The sequence below is a fragment of the Chionomys nivalis genome, chromosome 1 (assembly GCF_950005125.1).
Source record: "Chionomys nivalis chromosome 1, mChiNiv1.1, whole genome shotgun sequence".
NCBI lineage: Eukaryota > Metazoa > Chordata > Mammalia > Rodentia > Cricetidae > Chionomys > Chionomys nivalis.
The window spans coordinates 19,997,521-20,021,270 of NC_080086.1; the positions used below are offsets into that span (position 1 = coordinate 19,997,521).

Consider the following 23,750-nt stretch of genomic DNA (forward strand, 5'->3'; position numbering starts at 1 on the left):
TCAGTATGATGGGAGTTCCAGCTGAGGAGAGTTCTTCCCTGGGGGAGGCAGCTGCTTTTCCTCTGGCACTGAGGGTAAGTCAGGAGCTTTCGGCCCGCACCTTGCCACTGTGAAGCGGCTCATGCCAAGAGCTTCCTCGTAGCCTGGGAGTGTGTCAAGGGAGGGGGGCAGCTGGCCCAGGGAGCTGTGTGCATGAGTCACTGTCAGTATTCTCCGAGCTGCAGGGCCAAACACAGACTGAAGTGCTGTGAGGGAAGAAAACAATCTATATAGAGATGATGACGTACAAAGGTAATGTCCTTAGACACGGGGGATTTACATCAGACCTAGCTTTTCTTTGTCTTTAACCTATTTCCAAACTCATTGTCACAACATTGGACAAAGATTACAAAAATCCTTGAAAGATTCTTTATGACTAACTTTATACCCTGCAGGAGAGCCTGCTTTCCCACTATCTGAATAATCTGAGTTGCATTTTTATTATTCATTCCTTTTTACAGGTTTTGGCTGTTTTGTTATGCTAGGAAACAAGGCCTCACCCTCACACAAGCTAGGCAGCACTATTCTCTTGAGTTCCACCCAGCTCCACCTTCAGATTTAGATCCCTTTGTACTAGCCTCCCAATATTACAATCTCAATTTTTAATTTGTTTATTTTTTCTTTTTCCTTTCCTTTTCTTTTTTTTTTTTTTCTTTTCTTTTTTTTTTTTTTGAGACAGGGCTTCTTTGTGAAGTCTTGGCTGTTCTGGAACTAGTTCTGTAGACCAGGTTGGTCTAGAACTCAGAGGTCTCCCAAGTGCTGTAATTAAAGGTGTGAGTCACCACCACAGGGCACAAAAACCTCTTTCAAATACTTATTCCTGTCATATTTGTCAATTTTGAGTTACAGGTTATGTTGCTTTTACGATAAGTGCCACAGTGTTTTATCCTCTGTCGTTCTATCTTGACTTAGCTCTTCACTTTTAAGGAAGAATAATTTCATAAAGAACAGACCAAGTAATGTGGTCTGTAATCACAACCGTTTGAGAGGCTGAGTCAGGAAGATTATATCTTAAGACCTGCCTGACCTACAGTTGAATTCAAGGGTAACCTGGTCAATTTACCAGTTGTATTTCTTGAAATAAAAACAATCTAAGAGTCTGGGAGTTCACATAAGTAACATACTTTTCCAGTCTGTGTGTCCTGGCTTCTACTCCCAGCTTCACAAAGAAATATAAGAAAAGCAAAGAAAGAGAATGCAGCTAGGTGATGGTACACACTTGAATGTCAACATTCCTGAGGAGAGGGGGAAAAGTAGGAGAATCAGAAGTCAGTCTTGGTTATATGAGACTCTACTTGGAAAGAAAGAGAGGAAGAGGAGAGAGAGAGAGACAGAGACAGAGGGAGGGAGAGAAGGGAGGGAGGGAGGGAGGGAGGGAGGGAGGGAAGAGAAGAGAAGGAGAGAGAGAGGAAGGAAGGAAAGAAGGAAGGAAGGAAGGAAGGAAGGAAGGAAGGAAGGAAGGAAGGAAGGAAGGAAGGAAGGAAGGAAGGCAAGCAGAGGACAAGAGAGGGAGGAAGGGAGGGAACAATAAATGAAGGAAGGTGAACCTTGACTCTAACATTTTACTTTGTTCATCAATTTATTATCAGACAAAAAACTTGAGAATACAGACATCAGTGATAGCCCAGGTCACACAATGTGTTTCTGGCAATTAAAATTACTCTGAATTCCCAAACACACAATGCTAGCTGGCAGTTCTCCCTACACCTCCATACCTTTAGTACTTCTTTGAACCTGAGTCCCCTTTCTTGGTTATCTAAGTTGAGTGCACTCACATGTGATGGTACTCTGGAGAGTGCTGTCATGGTCAAAAGCAATGACGGTCACTTCATAGGGTGGTGGAGCCCCATCTTCCCCATTTTCCGGACGGCTTAGACAGCAGCGGAAGCATACCGAGGTCAGGCCGCACAGGAGAAGCAATATACCAACTACCACCAGCAACCTGCAAGAGTCCACCTGTTAAGTCCAAGCTGTGATGGGCTTCTTTCCTGGCTCTGACATAACTACCCCTTAATGTATGATCTTGATTGCTATTCATCTTTTATATGGCTTTAATCTTCTGATTTCATTTTGCATATATCAGTCATTAATTTTCAGCAAGACTGGCAGTCATGAGGGCAAACAGAACTGAAGATAGTTTGAAGTAGCTGCTTCTCACTTCACTGTGCAAAAGTATTTATTAAGTGCATGCTGGGGGAAAGACACTATAACCCCTCAATGTTGATGAAGAGAGTATATTGAAATAGGAAACCATGGTGTATTCTGACATAGGTTAGAGATGAACTAAGAAAACTATACTGTGAAATACAGCTACACTTTTATTTGTACTAATAGTTAGCATATAAAAAACTGAAAAAAATAATGCACCCAAAAAAGGAAGTCTCTTTGAGGGTATTATATAGCTCATACTTACCATATATACCAGAGATGCACCCAGTCAGTGGACAAACAACTGTGGAGAAAGAAGTTTATTATATTAAAAACCAATAATGTGATCTGAAATAATCATGTTGTTACATTTAATACTATGTTATAATCAAAAACATCAAGACAATTTTCTTCTTCTTCTTCTTCTTCTTCTTCTTCTTCTTCTTCTTCTTCTTCTTCTTCTTCTTCTTCTTCTTCCTCCTCCTCCTCCTCTTCCTCCTCCTCCTCCTCCTCCTCCTCCTCCTCCTCCTCCTCCTCCTCCTCCTCCTCCTCCTCCTCCTTCTTCTTCTTCTTCTTCTTCTTCTTCTTCTTCTTCTTCTTCGGAATGATTCACTTTGTAGCTTTGGGTGATCTGAAACTCACTTTGTAGATCAGACTGACCTGGAATTCATAGAGATCCTCCTGCCTTTCCCTCCCCATTGCTGGGATTAAAAGTATGTGCCACCATGCTCAGCTAAGACAAACTTTTTAAAAAGTTCAATGTAACTAGTTGAATAGAGTTTTGTAAAAAAAAAAAAAAAAAAAAGTGGCATTGCTGTGCAAATCATTTTCTGGTTCCTAAATACTGCATTAAAAAGAGTGGCTATGAAAAGAATTAAGGAGGCTGAGAAAGGAAAAGAAGAGAAAAAATTATAACAAATTTTGTTTGAAAAATGGCATGATGAAACCTAATTCTTTCTAAACTTACATAAAGGAAAGGGAATAGAAAATGTCCACATGGCTACCGTGAGCAGCTCTGTTAGAAATTGTCAAGAAAGAATTTGGCATACACATTTTTAAGAAGTAACTTGGAAAACAGACAGGAACATTAAATTCATATAAACGTGCGGCCAATGAAATGTACACACCAGGAAAATGTCAGTTGAAGGCATGAAAGAAGTCATATTTGTAATTTATATTTCACAAGTTCTTGCAACATCCTACCCCTATGAAGGGCCTACCCTTTCACATCTAAGGTCAGATGGGCACATGCACTGAGATGAAACAGGAAGGGAGACAAGGCACAGGCCAGATTCACACAAAGAGAGCTAACTAGCTTGGGCGGTTGTAAACTTTCTCTGCAGGGATGACAAGGAGGACAGCGTGGGAGAGACTAAAATCGAGAGTCAGAGGACCATGTGTATCTTTAAAGATGGAGCAGTTTTGTCATTAAAATAATAATTTAAAGAAACACTGTCTACTAAATGTGTATTGAGATCTATTCTTGCATTCCATTTTTGGCCACAGTTCCATAGAAAATGCAGCTTGTGTTTCCCCTGGAATAGTGTATCATCTTGCTCCTCACACTCATTATTTGTTCAAACCTTTCACTTCTGTGTTAGACTCCACATAGTGGCAGACGTCCAAATCCTCAAATGTCTCATAGCCAATAACAAATATACACACGTCAAGTCATCACAGTGATCCTTATGCTTCACATCTGGGAGAGTTGGCTTCAGGGAAACGGTTCTACAGCAAATGTGTGTTTTTCCTTAGATGAAAAGAATTGTTACATCTGGCCTCATTTGAAGCTAAGGATTTGAAGTGGATCTGCTACTATGGGAATCACCCTGAGATAAGGCAGTGACTGGCTGTTGAACCCAGTCTGCCCTGATGAATCACTGGAAAGCACAGCTAAGGAAGCCATTTGCAGGTCTCCTTGACTACGTGTATCTAAACTACTTGTGCTACGCTGATGGGAAGACAGTCTCACAAAAAAGTGCTATTGGCTGGGTTATTCTGAGCACTTTGGATGACATACACGTCTGTGCGGGTGGGTGGTGCCCACTTAAGTAGAAGGGGAAGTCAGAGCTATGTACTGACGTTTTAGCCTATGTTTGGGTGGTAGTGCTTTGTCTGTCTTTCCTTGCTTCCAGCTTGAACTCTCAGACACTTACTGTTCAGCGTTGACACAATTCTCCGCACATCTGGCTCCAGAAAGCTGTGGGAAGGAAATAATCACAGACAGGAAAATGGTCACGTCTGCAGCCTTCAGCAGCCTGACAATCATCTCTTAGGCCTGTGCTCTCTCAGACCTAGTTGTAAAGACAAGGACATTGCCATAGGGTTGGTCTGCAATAGTTTGTGACATTGTTCATTCATTTGCCTATGGCTACTTCTCACAAGTCACAAGCTCCTTGCGAGGGCAGGGATCTTATATGTGGTTTGGATAGTGGCTGAGCATCACCACCTTTGGGAATGATGGACAGCCCTCTATTTCAGTTTGTCACCCTAGAAATCTCCTGACATATCCCCTGGGTCATTGTGATTGTCTTTCTTGTCCTTGCCCAGTTGAAACTTGGAAACAGTCTTTAATATATCAGTAACTCATCACACAAGAAGAGCAACAGAGGGACAAGATGTTACAAAGAAAGAAGGGGAACGATGAGAAGAAAAAGAGGAAGCCAAGAGAACATACAAGAAAAAAAATGTACTTTCATATATCAGTTAAGTTGTGTGGGAAGTCAAGTAGACAGGCTGCTTCCTGCATAGGAATGTGATCTAGCTTAGTTTCTGCGCTGTTTCTGTCCCTACTAGACTGTGTGAACATGGCTCTGGTGTTTGTCCAGAAACTCCATCTATCTAGCCTTTTCTCAGCGAATGGATGACTCACGGGCTTCGCTTTCACCATTGGGATAAAATAAAGTGTTTAAAATATTAAAATAGTATTAAAGAGTCCTCTGGGGCTAATGAGATGGTTCAATGGGTAAGAGCTTGATGTTTAAGCAAGAGGACCTGAGTTTGAATCTCACCAGCTTTGTTAAGGCAGGATCTAACAGCATGTACTGTCTCTGACCGTCCTAACTTCTGTTGCTCTTTCCATGGACATTGCTCATTCTCTCTCTCTCTCTCTCTCTCTCTCTCTCTCTCTCTCTCACACACACACACACACACACACACACACACACACAAACAAGACTCCTCAGTACTAAGGGACCAATGTGTGATACTCTTTCCTCACTACATCTGTTTATTATCCCATCCATCTCCTCCCAGAGTCAGTATACATCATCATCATCATCATCATCATCATCATCATCATAATAATAATAATAATAAATAAGCAAAAGAAAGGTTCTTCTCACCTTTTCACAGCTGAACTCACCTGGATGAAGTAAACCAGGACAGAGGTCATCACCACGCGGGTGCGGACTGCCATTAGGCTGAACACCTGGTCCAGAAGCATCATGCTGGGTGCATCTGCTGTATCCTATCCATGCTCAGTGCCATGTGGATCTTCGTGGTTCGGAATTCCTAAAGAGAGAACTTTTCTCAGCAATAAATCAATACCCCTCTCCCTCTATTCCTCTTGCCTTCAAATTCCAGGATTTCGCCCTCCTTTTCCCTTTTAGTTTCCTCTGCTTTCTCTATTTTTCTTCACATGGTGTCCCCATTTGTTTCTTCTTCCTTTCCTTTTGGTTATCAAGCCTTTCTATGTATTTAATCTTTCCCCTTTTGCCCCTAACAGAAAGGCATCGAAGGATACATTTGTCCTCTGAATTAGACTTTTTTCCAGTCCATAATGAGAAACTTAGGTTTGAAATAGGTCAAAGGCAGATTGCGAGTGACCAGATGCGTTCTTGTGTTCATCAGGGAACTGGTTACAAACTTGGCTCCTGGATGACCGCTAAAGTCTGAAAGTCATGCTGCCAATCTCCCTCTCCGTGTGATTGGCATTTCCCTTCTTGATCCTTGAAAACTCCCTCACTATGTTGATCATCAACCCTGCTAGTTCTGGGTCATTTATTGCAACCACTCAGCAGGACTGAGGGATTCCAAATGAGCCAGAAAGCCGTCCCATCGTTAGAGTAGGAAATGGGTTTTAAAACTAGACTCTCCGGTGCTATCAATCTTCCCAGTCCCCACTCTACATCAGTTTCAATCCCATTTAAACAAACTGGACACACAGGCATTGTTTATAAAAGTGATTTCCAAGAAAACCCCCCTCTGTTTCTGTTTTTCATGATACCCACCCCTCTCAAAGCAGTACTGTGATATTGCCACTTGAAAACCAGGCACAGTATGTAAAATCTGTGGTTTCATCTACTCAGGAGGCTGAGGCAAGGGGATCATTTGAGTCTAGTTCAGTAACATGAGGCTTTCCTAGGAAACAGTAAGACCTCTATCTCAAAAACATATTATCCACAATAAAATAAAACTTAAAGTCATATTTAAAAATTAGTGCACCACGATGGAAAAGATAGAAAATGGTTATAAAGAAAATTCTTGTATAGAAACAGTGAATATCACATGAATGCCTGACGTTTAAGCAGGAATTCTTAGGTAGTGCAAAGTGCTAGGTAAGAATATTCAGGATTAATTTACAGTGATATGTCCATTTCAAAAGACTGAACAAAACCACATCTCAACTGTTTTCTAATTAATGAGGGGGGGCTGCAGGGTGGCATCCTGATGAGGAGAGGCTGCGGGGGTGGGCTCCTTCACACTCTGAGCCTCACAAACCCTATGATCAAGCTGTGACTATGTGATACAGGAATGTAGAATTTAAACAGTTTCCTTTTCACAGCTAAGGAAAGCAAACAGCAAGGGAACTCCCTGGTACAACGTTGGTCTTCCCAAGTCTATTTGTCTATTTTTAAAACATAGGCTATTGAGTGAAAAGTGTGTTCCAGATTTCCACGGAAGTTTCTGTGAGATGGAAGGACTTTTGTAGGGACCGGAGAGTGAGGCATTAGTTACAACCTTTTACTAGGCCTGGCCCTACCGCTCCTAGTCATACAGTAGGGAGCACGATGGCTGTTCATTAGACTTGCATTTGCTTTTGTTTAATAGAGAAAGGACAATCCGGGACAAGGAAGCCTCTTGCGTAGAATATTTCTGTTCAGACACCATGTAGTGGAAAAACCCCACGGATCCCTCCCTTTTCCTCTTCTTCTGGGAAAATGCATAAACAACCATGGCTAAAAGCATAGCTCAGGGGGTTGAGGCAGCTGCTTCTTTAACCCCTTGTTAGCTGTTGGATTATGGACAAGGCCTTCCATTCTCTGTCAACTCAGTTTGATTTGATACAAAAAGTAATTTAGTTCTCAGCACCCACATAGTAGCTCATGAACTGGAGTGGCTCCAGTTCCAGAAGGCTCTGACACTTTCTTTCCTTCTTGGGGACCAGGCAAGTATGCAGTGAGTATATATACACAAAGGCAAAATACTCATAAAGATAAACTAAAAAAAAAAAATGAATGTTTATGATGCATACTACAGCTCTGGTAGCAAGCATTTGGTATTAGTTAAGTTGTTTTTAATTTAGCTCTATTTTATATGCGATGGTTCTTTCCAGTATGCTGGATCATTAATGTCCACCATTCCTATCCCATTTTTCTACCAGCCCTCTCTAGATTGCACTATTCCTTTCCTTGAACAGTTCCCATGGTTAACCCTACCATTATGTCTACCCATACCAGCCTTCACCTGAATAAACAGGTTTCCCAATTACTTTGACTTTCTCCCCATGGCAATTTCTGACCACATGATTGTAATCATCTTTCTTGCCCCCAAGCTTCTTAACAGGCCTGAACAAAACAGGCTTCTGTTAATGACTGCCTTGTTTTTCTTTTTCAGAATTACTGGTACCATTTTTTTCCTATCCCCCAAGGAGATAAAACCTAATTCATTTATTTTAATGTGTCATGCCCTGTGACACATTAAAATCACATCCTTTAAGTGGGAAACAATGGTAAAGGAAAGACCAGTCAGAGAAGAAAACTGAAGGTCTCCATGGCATAAGGATGGGGGTGGGCATGGAGCTAGGGAAGATGGAAATATTCTTATTACCAACCTACATTTCCCCATCCCATTAAGCTTGTGAATCATTACCTTATACTCATGTTATAAAGAGCTGGGACCAGGGCCAGTGGGAGGTACCCATACACAGACCTCTTCACCTGTGCTTCAGGGAATTGTTATACAACCACTCTAACAAGTGTAGCCAAATAATTACTAACCTGTGGTTCCTTTGATTATTCTCCTTTGACCTTGGCTGTTAGGTGCACCCTCCATGCTCTCCTTTCTTTCTATGTCTCAGTTAAACAGAGGCCAGGACTATGGGTACTTAGAGACACTAACATCAAGATGCATACGGCTGAGCAGTGGTTTGGCCCACAAACATGATTTCAAGAATAGAGGAGACAGAAGTCAGTTTCATTCTAAAACTCCTGGCTGTTTCACTAGGAAATGTCTCTGCTTTAGGAGCCAAGATCACAGCATAGATACTGAATTCCAACCTCAGAGGCACTGAAAATTAGTGACAGGATTAAACTGAAAGTGTTTCTACCCTTGAGACAGAGATTCATGTCTGACCTCAAACTTTTTATGTAGCTAAGAGTGACCTTGGCTTCTGATCTTGTCTTTATCTTCCCAGTGCTGGGATTACAAGCATGTGCCACCACTCCCTCTTAGCGTAGTTTTGGTGATCCAACTCAGAGATTTGTGCTAAACTTAGAGAAGTTAAACAAGACAGAAAAATTAGGATGTCTGGTTAAGATGTCGTGAAGCTCATTACTAAAAATCGTGTGAGCAACAGTATAAGACAATACACACACACACACACACACACACACACACACTATGAGTTGCATTCCCAACAGGGCAAGAAGTCTGTATACAGTTTAGCTGAGTCTATTGCTTGGAATTCTAGAAGGCTGACATCAAAGTGTCTGGTTAACAGCATTCTTGTCAGAAGGCTGTCATAGCAGAGGGCCCACTTGCAAGCTCTCTTAGGCAGAATGTATTTCTTAGTGGCTATGGGATTAATGTAATCATACTTTAAAAAAATTTAGTTGAAATATAATTACATAATTTCCTGCTCATTCCATTTAGTATTACTTGTGTGAACATGGTTGACTGATTTCAGGACTGACCACTTGGTGTTGGATAATCAGTGAGGGAGCTCATCCATAGAGAAGTTTATTTCTCCCTCTCTCAACATTAGTATCACTCATGGAACCTTGAAAACACAGTGCCTAAACTAGACCTCAACAAGGAAAGTGGGAAGACATGAAAGTGGGAAGTCTTACAGGACCCCACTTATGGACAAAGAACTTTAGACAACTAAGAAACATTTCTTTACATTCTAATGATGAGTGTGGAGACAGACACAGGAGAAGAGAGGTTTCAGCACACTCATCATGTGCCTGAAGTAATTCCTTCTGCATGACCACCTGCATTCTTTGACCTTTGCTACATTTTAAGTTATAGCACTGAGAATACATCCTTAAAGAGAAGCTGTGACACCAGGAGGTAGGGGTCATGCAGCATCCTGTATTCGTTTAAGTCTTTACAGTTTCTTGGAAACTTATCTCTGCAGATGTTTGGGAACAAGAGAAAAGGCCGAGTATGGTGGTGTGGCATCACCTTAATTCTAGGACTTGGGAGGCAGAGACAAGAGGGTCTCTGTGAGTTTGAACCAGGACTACATAGTGAGACCCTGTATCAAGAGCAAGACACACACACACACACACAAACACACACACACAGAGAGAGAGAGAGAGAGAGAGAGAGAGAAAACAAGATAAACACATTAACAAGTGAAAACATAAAATACAGTATTCTACATAAAGAAAGGGGATTCTAAGCTGTGCTGTAATATGGATGAAAATTGAAGACACAATTTTCAGCAAACTAACTCAAACATGAAAAGAAAACCAGCAGATTCTTTTACTAACATGAGGTAATAGGGATTGAATGTCCTCCAAAGGCTCAAGTGTTGAAGGACTGGTTGCCAGTCTGTGCCCACTGTTAGGAAATTGTGGGACCAAAAAGAGGTTCTAGAACAGGTCCTTGAATGAAACTGCCTACTTTCCTAGCTCCACAAGCTGAGCATCTTTTCATGCTGATTTTCTGTCTCACCACAGGTTCAAAACCATTGTAGGTAACTGACTATTGATTGATGATGTTTCTAAAACCAAAAGCCAATATAAAGCCTTCCTCTTTGTGTATTCATTACCTCAGATAGTTTGTTCAGGAATTAGAAATCTGGCACAAAGTACAGTATCAAAATTCAAGGGACAGCCTGGCAGTGGTGGCGCATGCCTTTAATCCCAGCAGTTGGGAGGCAGAGGCAGGCGGATGTCTGTGAGTTCAAGACCAGCCTGGTCTACACGAGCTAGTTCCAGGACAGGCTCCAAAACCACAGAGAAACCCTGTCTCGAAAAACCAAAAAAAAAAAAAAAAAAAAAAAAAAAAAAAAATTCAAGGGACAGAAAATACAGGGTTGATTTCAAGGAGGAGGGGGGAGTGAGTGGTCAATAGAATGTTTCAGAGAAGAAGAATTGATGGAATGTGTGGATATGAAGACAGAAGTTTCTAAGATGAGATTGTTTCATGTGACTGTAGGGGTTGTCTAGTCAAAACCTGCAGAGCTGCCTAAAAAAATGAGGAGACAGAAGAATCAAGGGAGGGTCTAATTCCAGTTCAAAGACCAGAAAGAGCAGGTGCTGAAACCGAAGTCCAAAGGTCATATAAAAAAAAATGTTTCATTACACGGAGGAGGATAGTTGCTTCTGTTCTTTTGGCCTTCATATTTTGAATGAATCTCTTTCAAAATATAAATAGGCCATCTATCTCTACTGATTGATTGATTGATCTGTTGTGTGATTTTTTTTTTTTTTTTATGGCAAGATGTGAACAAAATCTGTTGACCACAGATAGGGAAACAAGGACGGACCAAAGAATCCATCCCACCATTCCCTCATCCACAAAGAAATGTTTCAATTTAGAGGAAATAGGTATACAGTATAAACCTCTATTCCCAAACATTTTATCTAGGTATCAAGTGATCCAGACAAGGCAGGAAGTAGAATGAACCATCACTGTGAGAACTGTGAGAACACTTTCAGCGAGAAAAGAAGGGAACATTGTGCAGTGGGTGGTGACGACAGCTATACGACAATGTGACTGGACTTAGCGCGACCTTAAGCACTACATCTTCAGTAGCTAAAATATCAGTCATTGTGTAGTTTATATTCTTCGGTATTGATAGCGTCTGAGATAAATGAGTCACTGTGGGAATAACAAAGCGTCCTTCTAATCGTACTGCCATTTCAGGGATTATTAATTCATCACTATAAGAAATTTCCCGAGATTCTACTGAATCTTAGTGAAAGTGAAACTGAAAAGGCCACTTTGGAAATTGAGGAATACAGTCAATTCCTGGCATTCACTCCTCAGCTAGGAAACAGGGGTAGGGAGTAGGTAAGGGAGGCATTGTTTTTTGTTTTTCAAATGCAGATCTTGGATAAGGTTGTGTTGGCTCTGTCGACTGCTTTGTGAACTGTGTGACAGAAGAAAACTTTAAAGGGCAGAAAAGCTATCCTCAGCTTGTGCTGGATATCCTACACAGGAAGAGGGAAAACAAAACGCTTGGCATGGAGGAAGGCTACAGAATCATATACACTCTCAGGATTGATGGTTTTTCCTGTGTAACTTCCTAGACACCTTACCCATTCTCCTTTTATCCCTTTCCCCACTCCACTTTTTCTCTAAGTGGTTTAAAACAAAAATTTAGCTACTGTAGAATTGTATACACACAAACTCCAGAAAACGTGTTTAGCAGGTAAGAGATTCCTTTTTACAAAGGCTCACACAAGGACTGGACTTAAGATAGGATCTCCAGAACTCAGTTAATGCCCATTACAGACTCCCCTGTCTGTAATCTCAATACTCCTACTGTGAGATGGAGGGCAGAGATAGGAGAGGATCATGGAATCTTTCAGATCAGCTAGCCTAGAGCATGCATCAGCAAATAAGAGACCTTTGCTTAATCAGTGGGCGAGCAGGGCCTATCAATACCTGTGTTGTCCTCTGACCTCCATATATACCTGTATACCTGTGTTGTGCATGCATACAAGCAAATGTGCACACACACACACACATGTTAAAAATATAAATTATTTCAAAGAGATATATCATTTCATGATGAGAAAACAAGTGAAGATTCCCTCTATAGACAGGTATAGGGGTTAAAATCCCAGGAAGTATTAGTCAGACTAAAACATATTTTATTATGGTCAATGTAACTATCCTGGATATAAGGATTAATAGTAGTTTTACCTATTATTTCTGAGTTTTATGTCCCACCTACATTTCTCACAATGTCTTTTGAGTTCCTATTGAAACATTATAATTCCTTTTTTTTTTTTTGAGACAAGACTCACTATAATGACTTTGCTATCCTAGAACTCAGTATTTTAAACCAGGTTGGCCTTAAACTTGTGTAAATCCACTTGGTTCTATACCTCCCATACTAAGTGCTGGAATTAAAGGCTTATGCCACTACAGCTGGCTATTGAAACACTATCAAAATATACATTATCCTCAAATCACAGACAAATACATAAATTCAATATAAATATTTTTCCAAGATGACAGATTCAGGAGAAGATATAAAACCTTACTCTATTTAGTACCAAAGAGCTCATGCTATTGTTGAGAGTCACCGTGGTCAAGACTGCCCCTACTGAGCCTTATACCCATGGTACTATGGCTAGACATGGGAATCTTCCATGATTTATATAACATTTCTAATTGCCAATCAAACCAACGAAAAGTAAAATGTACTACTTATAAAAAGGTAGCATACAGCGACAATCTGCTTGAGTGAATCAGCAAACAGATAAATGTGGAAAATTAAGTCACATTTCTTTCTACAAACCTGGCTTGAAGCATGTGCTTCTTTCAGCTTCAAAGAAGCTTATCTGATAAGTCTACACTGTCTTTCCTATAATTGTCGTGGACACTGCATTTTTGCCTGCTGTCTGTTTCTTAGGGAAAGGTCACGAAACAGGACTGGAATTACCATTCTCCCCACCCACAACAGACACAACCTAAGAATTCGTGTTAGCCAACTTTCCAATATGAAGCAAAGTCTCCCCTTCCTCCTGCGACGGTTGAGTCATCCCCTGCTAGATAAGAACAGCTACTTAAACTGCAACAGAAGCTCACTCACTGGCAGTTGGTTGAGGTTCTTGACTGCTTCAGCTTCTCATTTTTGGCATGAATTTGGAAATGACTTTTGATGGCAAGATGAAGTCTGTGAACGAGCAGCCTGACCAGAAGTCATGTCATAAGAAGGGTAAAGGTACCAGGGGTGGGTGGGTGCTTACAGAGACAGAATGCCAGCTCAGCTTAGAAATTCAAATTAAATGTACAGGATAATGACTTTAAAAAGCAAAAACATTAGAATATCAGGAAATACAAGAGGCTAATACCACTTATTTAGAAGAACAACAAGTAGAACTCAAGCTAATAACTTGCCTTTGCTACATCTTCATTGTAAGCTGTTATCTCTTTACTTTAGTGACTTCTCATTATCCTGAAGGCTTCAAGAGTGCTGCCGATTTTATCTCCCTCTACAGAGAGCGAACCCAGAATCAGGATTAATGAAGTCACTTATTTTTTGTGGAACCATATAAAGAAAAACTATAGGGAATGCTTTCATTCAGAGCACACAGTATTTTTATATGTGTTGTTAAAGTACTGTAAAAATCTGAAGTGCTTTATGAATTATCTAAAGCGATTCAGTATATTCAGTATGGCTGAGTACACATTAGACTTGGTTGTCTATCATTGCTTTGAAAACTTGTAGTTTATGTTTGGCCAAAATAGTAAATTGAACCACTTAGGTTTAATTGATAAGCTCAATTACATAGACAACTACAGAAAAATGCCTATTATTTTATAAAGTGAAGAGAAAAGAGGCTGGGAAGTGGTGGTGCACACCTTTAATCCCAGCAGTCTGGAGGCTGGAGACAGGAGCAGGCCAGCCTGGTCTACAGAGTGAGTTCCAGGACAGCCAAGACTACACAGAGAAAGCATGTGTGTGTGTGTGCGTGTGTACGTGGGGGTTGGTGTGGGTACAAAACATAAGAAGTGGAAGAAAGATAGACTGTGTCTGTAAACAAGACTGGAATCTTTCCATGGATAGAATAAGGGTGAGTATGGTGTGATTTAATATACGAGTGGCTGAACTAGCTCAGAGTGAAGACAGTACTGGAGGTTAGTGGTAGACTGAACAACAGTTAAACTAGCTTCTTGTGAAGAATTGCAAGTGTTTAATAGTAGATTCAGGAGATAATGTCAGTCAGTGATTTGTTCAACCATTCATTCATTATTTGTGCAATAACTGACTATTGCGATAAATATGACTAATTCTTTAAGGTCCCTGGTTAGATTAGTGACCTACTTGAACTGTATGCATTAGGCACTGAATTCAATGAGGAAGTATTTGTTTGTTTCTTTATTGATTGACTAAGGGTTGTTTTCTGACTAAAATCCATAAGTCAGATGAATTAGACCACGAAAATTTCTGCTGCTGAGATGGGGTGAAGGTATCTTGTAGATAAAAGAAACATGTGTCTTCTTTTCACATGGGTGGCTCACGGGATTAGTGTTTTCATTTGAGCCGTGAGTATACAATGTTGAATGAGTACTGGAGTGTGTGAAAGATAAAGGAGTTGTTACACACAGCTACATTGTGCCAGATGCCAGGATTAGGTAACCATTTGTAAAAGCTATTACTCTCTTCTATTGTCTCCCAGCTCACCACAAGTACAGAGACAGAAATTGTTGAGGCAGAGAATAAACTGTGTTTCCTCCAGTAACAATTTCTATCTTTAAAAAAAAAAAGCATCTATAGAGTCTAACAGAGATTATTAAAACATGATAACTCTGTGAATATATTTCACCCTTGATTGACTTGAACATTTACCACGTTTATACTGAAATCTTGGTAATGCAATATACCAAGCCTGTGGCTTATCAGTATTAGATTAAAGGCCTGTGTTTGGAGTCAGATCTGGTACTGCACTAGGGAGGCTGAGGCAAGAAAATTCACCAGCCTGAGACTATCCTGGTCTACTTAGTGAGTTCCAAGACAATGTGGACTACAAAGTAAACATTGTCTCAAGCAAGAACAACATAAAACCCAAAAATCTACCTTCTAAGTTTTATTGCATGTGTGCTCTCAATCTAGTGATTGAAGCTTCTGGTTTCTTCTTTACATAGAAAGGAGAACATTATCAGTGTTCTGTTTGTCTTACAGGGGAGGAAGCCTAATACACTGTGTGTGATGTTTTTTTCTTGTGTCTGTAATTCCTGTGGTTATGCAATACTGGGATACATAACTGTACATTCTCATGTCAGAGTTATGTCTTACGTCAGAGCTGCATGGCTTGTTTTCATAAATAAGGTGACTTTTTCTCTGGAGATAATAGGCCTAGATACCTGAGCTTACTTCACGTCAGCCACCACCATTATCAGAATCCCAGCTGGAATAACGTTTTTAGCTGACTCCTACACTTCATGGAGGAAACATCCAATGATCCCCTGCCATACTGAGCACTCGGTTTTATTTTTCTACTTAATGTAGGGGGTTTGGCACATTTAACCTAAGCACAAGGCAAGCTATTGCTATCAGTCAAGTGCATACCAAGGCTTTGTCCCTAGTTTCCTTTGGTAAATAACTCTAGCTTCAAGAGGCAGTTTTGTTAGAATGAAAATTGAATGGTGTGATATCAGGCATAAAATTTCTTGAGGAAATCTCAGGGGACTGATTAAAATATTTTGCTTGACGTCTGACAGCAGTTTGCACTATATTACTTAAGAGTACCCATACACACGTGTGTGTAAAGGTCAGATGTTACTTAGGAATACCTGTGTCCATGTGTATGCAAAAGTCAGGCTTTCTGCACCGTAGATGGAGTTAGGCTGCACTGAGAGTTCTTCCAAGGGCACTGTGCATAGAACAGATGAAGTTAAAGCTTTAGAATCAAGTATTTGGTGTTGGATGTCCCACTGAACTCCAGCTGTTATTTTTTTCCCATGTCAGTCCATGAGTCATTTGCTTCAGTTCCCTAACCATCCATTGTTTCACCTGCACATATGTAGGCCCTGTGAGGGTAGGGAGGGGGCTAAGACGTGCAGAGCACAGAGCAAGACAAGATCCAGAGCCCAGCTTGATGATCTCTCTGCCATTGCTGTTTTCAATTTTCTGGTTCTCCTTCCCTGCAGGTTTGCTTTTTCTTTTGTCCCCATGGTGGTGCCCTGCTGCTATGGTTCTCATCATCGTTTGCCTGGGGTTATCAGTGACCCTTATTATACAGTGGATGCAATGTAAGTGTTAAAATAAGGAACTGGAGGTGGGGGATGGGGTTGATGAACACATCTGGTAATAACTATAAGTGTGTCTAGATTTAGACTTATTTTGGGCAAAATGCTTTGAGAAGAAGCCAAGAGTTTAATGTATATATTGTGTTCTTCCCTCCACCAGAGAGGAGCATGGAATGGAGATTATTCACAGTAGAGTGTTTTTGTTTTGCTTCATAATTTCTTGGATGAGCTTATTTGCATTCTAGAATAATTTGATAATAACTTGAAGGTTATGATACATATTGTTATCTGAGCAAGCCAAGAGGAAAAGAAAACCCATTTAGCTTTGTTTGGACCTATCTGATTAAATGTTAAAAATTGTTATTGCCCCCTTAAAGTAAGTAAAACACTAACAGCAAAAAGTATTTTGAATTTATAACGTGTAGGAAATTGGAGATACTGAGAGGGAAAAAGAAGGCACGAGAAAAAAGACCAGAGTGGCCAAGAAGGAAAGATAAGGTCTTCTCTGCATTAGCCTGAAGGTTTCAGGACTGAGTCACTCTGCCAGTCAGATTCAGAATATAAGGTCCCAGAACCACCACTTGTTTCCTATGTGTCTAAGTCTGGGCAATTTTTTGTTTTGTTTCTGTTTGCTTGTTTGTTTTAAATTGTCTGGGGGCGCCTGAGGCCTCTCCTAATGAGGTGCAGGGGATCCCACTCGATGGCAGCAATCTGAAGTGAGGTGTCCATCACTACCCAGCAGACTCAGATTACGCCTTGAAGCAGAGGGTCAACAGCAAGTTGCACTAGAACTGAGCTGAGTTCCCAAAACAGAGTTCATTTCTGCCTGGTTACACAACATTCATTTCGTCTCCACAACCCCAAACTGTCCTATGGCTCAAATGAAATTTACTCTCAATGATACCGTACAGAAATTCACAAATATTTCATGGGTTGTTGCCTTAAAAATGAAAGCAAATGTCAGAGTTCCTAAATAAAATTAGGAAGTATGTGGTATACAGAGTGGGAGGAGCTAAAGAGGAAATAAGCGAATAAATTGCTAATGACATTTCCTCCTGTGCATTAGAGTCTGGGGGGAGGTGACTACTATAGATTGCCAATATTATATCTGTTTCATTATACTACTTTTTTTAACTTACTTTCTTTTAAAGTATTTTTTTTTTCATTTTACACGCCAACCCCATTTCCCCTTTCCTCCTCTTCTATGACTTTCCACATCCCCCATCCCACACAGCATCCACTCCTCAGAGGGGGTAAGGCCTCCCTTGGGGAGTCAATGAAGTTTGGCATACCAAATTGAGGCAGGACCATGCTCCTCCCTCCTGCATCAAAGCTGAGCAAGGTATCCCACCATAGGAAATAGGATTCAAAAATCCAGTTTAGGCATCCAGGATAAGTCCTGGTCCTATTGCCAGCACAAACCCCACCCCCAAACAGATCAAACAAATAACTGCCATCCACATTCAGAAGGCCTAGTTCAGACCCATGCAATTTCCCAGATGTGAGTCCAGCATCTGTGAACTCCCAGCATCTCAGGTAGGCAGCTGTCTCTGTGGTTCTCCATCAAGATCTTGACTCCCATTGCTCATGTGATCCCTCCTCCCTCTCTTCAGCTGAACTCCAGAAGCTCAGTCCAGTGCTCGGCTGTGGATACTGCATCTGCTTCCATAAGTTACTGGATGTAGCTTCTATAATGACACTTAGGGTAGTCACCAATCTAAGTATAGGGGAAAGCCAGTCCAGGCACCTTCTCCACTGTTGCTAGGAGTCTTAGCTGGGGTCACCCTTGTGGATTCTTGAGATTTCCCTAGCATCAGGTTTCTCCCAAGCCCCATAATGCCTCCAACTATCAAGTTATCTCTTTCGTTGTTCCCCATCTCCATCTCTCCCCCAACTCAGCCATCTCGATCCCTCATGTTTCTATCCCCCTCCCCCTCCCAGTTTACCCAGGAGATCTTAACTATTTCCCCTTCCTGGGGCCTTCCATGAGCATACCTTTTAGGGTCTTCCTTTTTATTTCTTTCCTTGTCATTACTTTAAAAATTTTTATTTTACTTCCTTATTGTTTGATAATTTCGTACTCATATATATAATCCATTTTGATCACGCACATCCCCATTCTTCTCCCACAACCCTCCTTTTCCTCTGAATTTCATGTGTTCTGCTTTTAATTTTTGAACCACTTACTGCTGCCTGTCTGGGCATGGGTATAGGGCCATCTGCTGGAGCATAGGGAGTCTCACAGGATCAACATTCATGAAGAAAACTGACTCCTTTTCCAGCAGCAACCAATTGCCAATAGCTCCTCAAGTAGGGGTGGGATCTGCAGAGCCCATCCTCATCCTTTGCCTTTATTTTTTCCTCCAAACTAAACATAGAACCCAGGGGCTTTAGCATGCTGACTAAGCCCTCCCCCATTGAGTTATAACCCTACCTGTCACCCCTTTGCCACATCCCTTTGCCACCACCTGCACCTTATTACCACTCCCACCATTACATTTATTTTGTGTATAAATCTCAACAAAAATAAAGCTGTTGAATTTTTTATAAAAAAATATCTGCATGGTTATAATGAAAATTGCAATAGATATGCAATTACAAAAACATAATTGAATAACTTCTAGGTTCATAAATTCCGAATAAATTTCGGTAATTGCCCCACAGCCTTTCAAGTACAGTTGTTCTTCCATTGCTGTTCTGATTTATAAAGCATTTCTGTCAACACTCACATGTTGAGAAGAGAGATTATTTGAGTCTGTGTTGACAGCATTTGTACAAGAGAGGAGAGGCTGAGTTTTAATTCTCTGTGGTTTAGTACTCCAGGTATCTGACCTCTTAAAGCAATACCAAGCAAACCTTACCCACCAAGAACATACCCTGGAGGGACAGATCTTAGCCCAGCAGCAAGCAGCAAATGCTTCAGAGAAGAAACTCAAGGAAACTATAGACACCCTTACCTGGGAGCTGCAGGAGAAATCCAAAGAGCAGGAAGAACTTCTGCGACAGAACGTGAACCTCCAAGAAGCCCTGCAGAGAGCTGAAAACTTTTCAGGTACAGGAAAGAGGCAGTGAGGAGAGGTGGTGGTGGATGTTCTGCTCAGTCTTAAATAGGTTTCACACAGCTAGCACCCCACGTATAGGCCATGCCTTCAAATGCCCTACACAAGCTCTCTGCCACTGCCATTTCTACTCTAGTCTGTGTTAAGTCTTGTAAACATCTAATTTGACGGAGCCCTCCTTTTCTTCCTTTTTTCTTTTCAATTTTAGCTTTGAGATTTGTGTGCCACCCTGCCCTGTCATTGCCTTTGCCACAGATGTGTTATTACTTCCATCCAAATGCATCTTAACCGCTTGCTTCCCTGTCCTTGAGAGTCTTCCTGTCATTGCAATTCCTTATCACAGCTCCTGTGTTTGCTCCCTTCTGAGACACTGTTTCTTAAAAGGGCACTACATCTGTCAAAGTGCAACCCATGGAGGTCAGTTGACTTGGAAGGTTTAGGTAGGTACTTCAGGTTGAGAAAAATAAAAGGTCTAGAAAGTGAGTTTGTATAGGAATTGAGATGACTCCATCTGTCTAAAGGGATTTGGAATCTAAGGAACAGACCATGTAGGCAGACAATGAACAGATTATGCTGTCAAGTTTTGTGCTAGTACAGAAACTTTCTACATTATTGAGTTGTTTGCACTCTGTAATCAAGCAAGGTATGTGCTTCTAACTACGGAGTTAGGTGTGCAGAGTCATATAACCCTTTCTTGGGGAGCGCACAAATGAGGATGCTCTTTTCAGGATTAGAACTTAAACACTATTCAAAAGCACATTTCCCCACCTTTTTGCTTCTCTGCCTAACAGTTCAGTTGTGCAGTTTATATAGTAATATATGGATAGCCACTTTATTTTGTATAGACAAAAATATTGAGAGGAGGATAGATTTTAACAATAAAGATAATGTGTGGTTTGATGTAAAGTTACTCAGTTTGTAAGTCTTTTCAGGCCCAGCATGGTGGAACATGCCTTTAATCCTAACATTGGGGAGACGGAGTTAGGTAGATCAAGACCAGCATTGTCTACATAATGAGTTCCAGCCAGGAATACATAGAGAGATTAAACAAATAAATAGACAAATAAATCCTTTCAGTATTAAAGGGGAAATTTAACTTTGCAAAAATCATCAGAAAGTTTTAGAAAAACTGACTTTTGACTGGTGTCATGCTGGTGGCCATGTCAGAGAAGCAGTGGGTGGCAATTGACTTCAGGATGTTAACGCACCAGGAGGAGCATCCTTGATGGTGAAGCTTGGATAGGCAAGGTCCTGAGATCATAGACCACAGAGTGTCTTTTCTTTTGCTGTTATTTTACATATTTGCCCCTGCCATCTTCCTCTGTTATCTGGTATGTGCTAATGGGTGTGGCGAGATGTCCACTGCCTATAATGTAGTATGTTTATCTCATGGAAACACCCTATTCTATTGCTGTTTTTTAACCTGTGGATCATTATGAAGATAATTCCTTCCTAAATTATACTGTCTAATTGATAATAGTAGTATTCGTTTATACAGAGTTCTGGTGATTAAAAATAGATACAAGGAATTGTCACACAGCTAGAGACTATGAAATTCACCTATGGAGCTGATAGATTGCAGCTCAGGTTAATGATTAAGGAAAACAGTTGAGTCTTCAGGAGCCAGACTGTCTCTAAGTCTCTTAATACTGAATGATGTATTTACAGGTTTTGGTGTGTATCATGAGTTGAAACAAAACCTTAAAATAACTTCAGAATAGATCAAAGGTTTTGGTAGTAGCTTTGAGATGAAAACAAACTAACAAACCAGAAGACAATCTGAAGTTCACAAGGACACATAGCTGAATAATAGGTTCAACAACACAAAGCAACTTTCAATTGTTGCTAGTTGTTGCATTTTCTTTGCTGGGTTTGCTTGGTAACCAAAGGATATGATTATTTCTTTGTGCTCATTTTTGCCCTCAATCTCCTGATATAAGAAACTAAAGATGAGTTCGTGTATATCCCCCAAAGACTTAAAGTAGAACTACCTGATTCTTTTTCATATATAAAAGTTTAGGTTTGCGATTCCTTTAAGTTACCTTGTAAGATTACCTTTCAAGATAAGTAATAAAGTAACTGGTCCTTTCTTTTTAACTGCAAAACTGCAGCCTGCCAGTAAGGACCTGACTGAGAATATCTTGCTTGCCTAAATGGTAATCTATGGGAAGTTGACTGAATATGATTGTAAGTGGATTCTTGGATAATTTGCTTTCCATCTGTTATATATAAAATGTTTACTCTTGTAAGGGATTCTGAAAACATGTTATTTTTACTTGTATTCATTTACTTGAAAAAATAATGCAAGCACATGATAATTTTTATATATAATATAAAATTTATATTTATATTACAGTTTGTAAGATTTTGTTGTGATATTTAAGTTATAAGAAAAAGAATAAAGATAGAGCTAAAATGGGCTAGAAGGAAGATATCAAGATTGAGAGTTAGAAATGCAACATCAAGAATGGTAGAGTTAAAAGGAACTAGAAAGGAAACATCAAGAAAAAAGAGTTAGAAGGAAAGTTTCAAGAGGGAGAGAAGGAAATCACCAAGAAAACAAATAATAGAGGTGCAAAAGAAGAATAAAGGAAAGGTCTGAAAGCAACCATCAAGAGCCTTGTGACTGCCTTTTTCTCTAATCCCTCAGATAAAAATATCTAGTATGTGATGACACTGTGGATTTTCTTTTGAGCCCTATGCTGCAGCAGCCTTTTAAGTACATTTATTTCGCCATTGCTGCTCAAATTCATGAAGCATTTCTGTCAACACTCACATGCTGTCAAGATATGTTATTTAAGTCTGTGTTTTAATGTTCTGGGAATTCAGTAGCAGCATTTGTACTAGAGAGGAGAGGCTGAGTTTTAATTCTCTGTGGTTTAGTACTCCAGGTATCTGACCTCTTAAAGCAATACCAAGCAAACCTTACTCACCAAGAACATATCCTGAAGGGACAGATCTTAGCCCAGCAGCAAGCAGCAAATGCTTCAGAGAAGAAACTCAAGGAAACTATAGACACCCTTACCTGGGAGCTGCAGGAGAAATCCAAAGAGCAGGAAGAACTTCTGCGACAGAACGTGAACCTCCAAGAAGCCCTGCAGAGAGCTGAAAACTTTTCAGGTACAGGAAAGAGGCAGTGAGGAGAGGTGGTGGTGGATGTTCTGCTCAGTCCTAAATGGGTTTCACAAGCTAGTGCCCTACGCATAGGCCATGCCTTCAGAATGCCCTACACAAGCTCTCTGCCACTGCCATTTCTACTCTAGTCTGTGTTAAGTCTTGTAAACATCTAATTTGACGGAGCCCTCCTTTTCTTCCTTTTTTCTTTTCAATTTTAGCTTTGAGATTTGTGTGCCATCCTGCCCTGTCATTGCCTTTGCCACAGATATGTTATTATTTCCATCCAAGTGCATCTTATCATTGGCTTCCCTGTCCTTGAGAGTCTTCCTGTCATTGCAATTCTTTATACCAGCTCTCATGTTACCTTCATTCTGGTACACCATTTCTTAAATGAGCACTACATCTGTTTAAGTACAACCCATGGAGGTCAGTTGACTTGGAAGGTTTAGGTAGGTACTTCAGGTTGAGCAAAATTAAGAGGTCTGGAAAGTGAGTTTATACAGGAAGGGAGATGGCTCCATCTGTCTAAAAGGATTCAGAATCTAGGAAGCAGACAATGAACAGATTATGCTGACAAGTTTTGTACTAGTACAGGAGCTTTCTACATTATTGAGTTGTTTGCACTCTGTAATCAAGCAAGGTATGTGTTTCTAAATACAGAGTTAGGTGTGCAGAGTTAGACACCCTTTCTTGGGAAGTGCATGAATGAGGATGCTCTTTTCAGGATTAGAACTTAAGTGCCATTCAAAAACACATTTCCCCACTTTTTTGCTTATGTGACTAAAACCTCAATTGTGCAGTTTTGTTAAGTAAAGATTATATAATAATATAAATGATAGCCACCTGTTCATTTTCAGGTCAAGCATGGTGGAACATGCCTTTAATCCTAACATTGGGGAGAGAGAGGCAGCAGATTTCTGAGTTCAAGACCAGCACTATGTACATCATGAGTTCCCACCAGGACTATGTGAAGATATCAAACAAACCAATGAATCCTTTCTGTCC

The 23,750-nt window shown here is 40.5% G+C and overlaps 2 protein-coding genes across 4 annotated transcripts in view; one reads left to right on the forward strand and one right to left on the reverse strand.

The window, feature by feature from the left end:
- On the reverse strand, positions 1-19,869 carry Tmem52b (transmembrane protein 52B). Of its 2 annotated transcripts, XM_057793089.1 has the most exons (7): positions 19,527-19,869; positions 16,114-16,193; positions 5,552-5,700; positions 4,344-4,387; positions 2,453-2,491; positions 1,815-1,981; positions 1-245 (listed from the first exon to the last, which is right to left on the reverse strand). In XM_057793089.1, exons 3-7 carry the CDS (start codon positions 5,633-5,635, stop codon positions 1-3), a joined length of 579 nt encoding a protein of 192 aa, XP_057649072.1. In that variant the 5' UTR covers positions 5,636-5,700; positions 16,114-16,193; positions 19,527-19,869. The 2 variants fall into 2 exon arrangements, with proteins under 2 accessions (XP_057649072.1, XP_057649081.1); XM_057793098.1 differs by lacking the exon at positions 16,114-16,193.
- Positions 13,431-23,750, forward strand: part of Olr1 (oxidized low density lipoprotein receptor 1) — an 18,974-nt gene continuing 8,654 nt past the window's right edge. The window contains exons 1-4 of one of the 2 annotated variants that reach the window (XM_057793066.1): positions 13,431-13,540; positions 16,471-16,572; positions 19,385-19,621; positions 22,512-22,748. In XM_057793066.1, the coding sequence (XP_057649049.1) occupies positions 13,456-13,540; positions 16,471-16,572; positions 19,385-19,621; positions 22,512-22,748 (661 nt within the window). In that variant the 5' untranslated portion in view covers positions 13,431-13,455. The remainder of the gene's footprint in view (positions 13,541-16,470; positions 16,573-19,384; positions 19,622-22,511; positions 22,749-23,750) is intronic. The other variant, XM_057793076.1, reaches the window with a different exon arrangement.

Excerpts from the sequence above, each read along its gene's own strand:
- Tmem52b (XM_057793098.1), bottom strand. The coding sequence starts at position 5,635 with ATGATGCTTCTGGACCAGGTGTTCAGCCTAATGGCAGTCCGCACCCGC. Across the intron at positions 2,492-4,343 it reads AATTGTGTCAACGCTGAACA|TTGTTTGTCCACTGACTGGG; the intron begins GTAAGTGTCTGA and ends CTTTCTCCACAG. Across the intron at positions 246-1,814 it reads TCTCCAGAGTACCATCACAT|CACTTCAGTCTGTGTTTGGC; the intron begins GTGAGTGCACTC and ends CTTCCCTCACAG.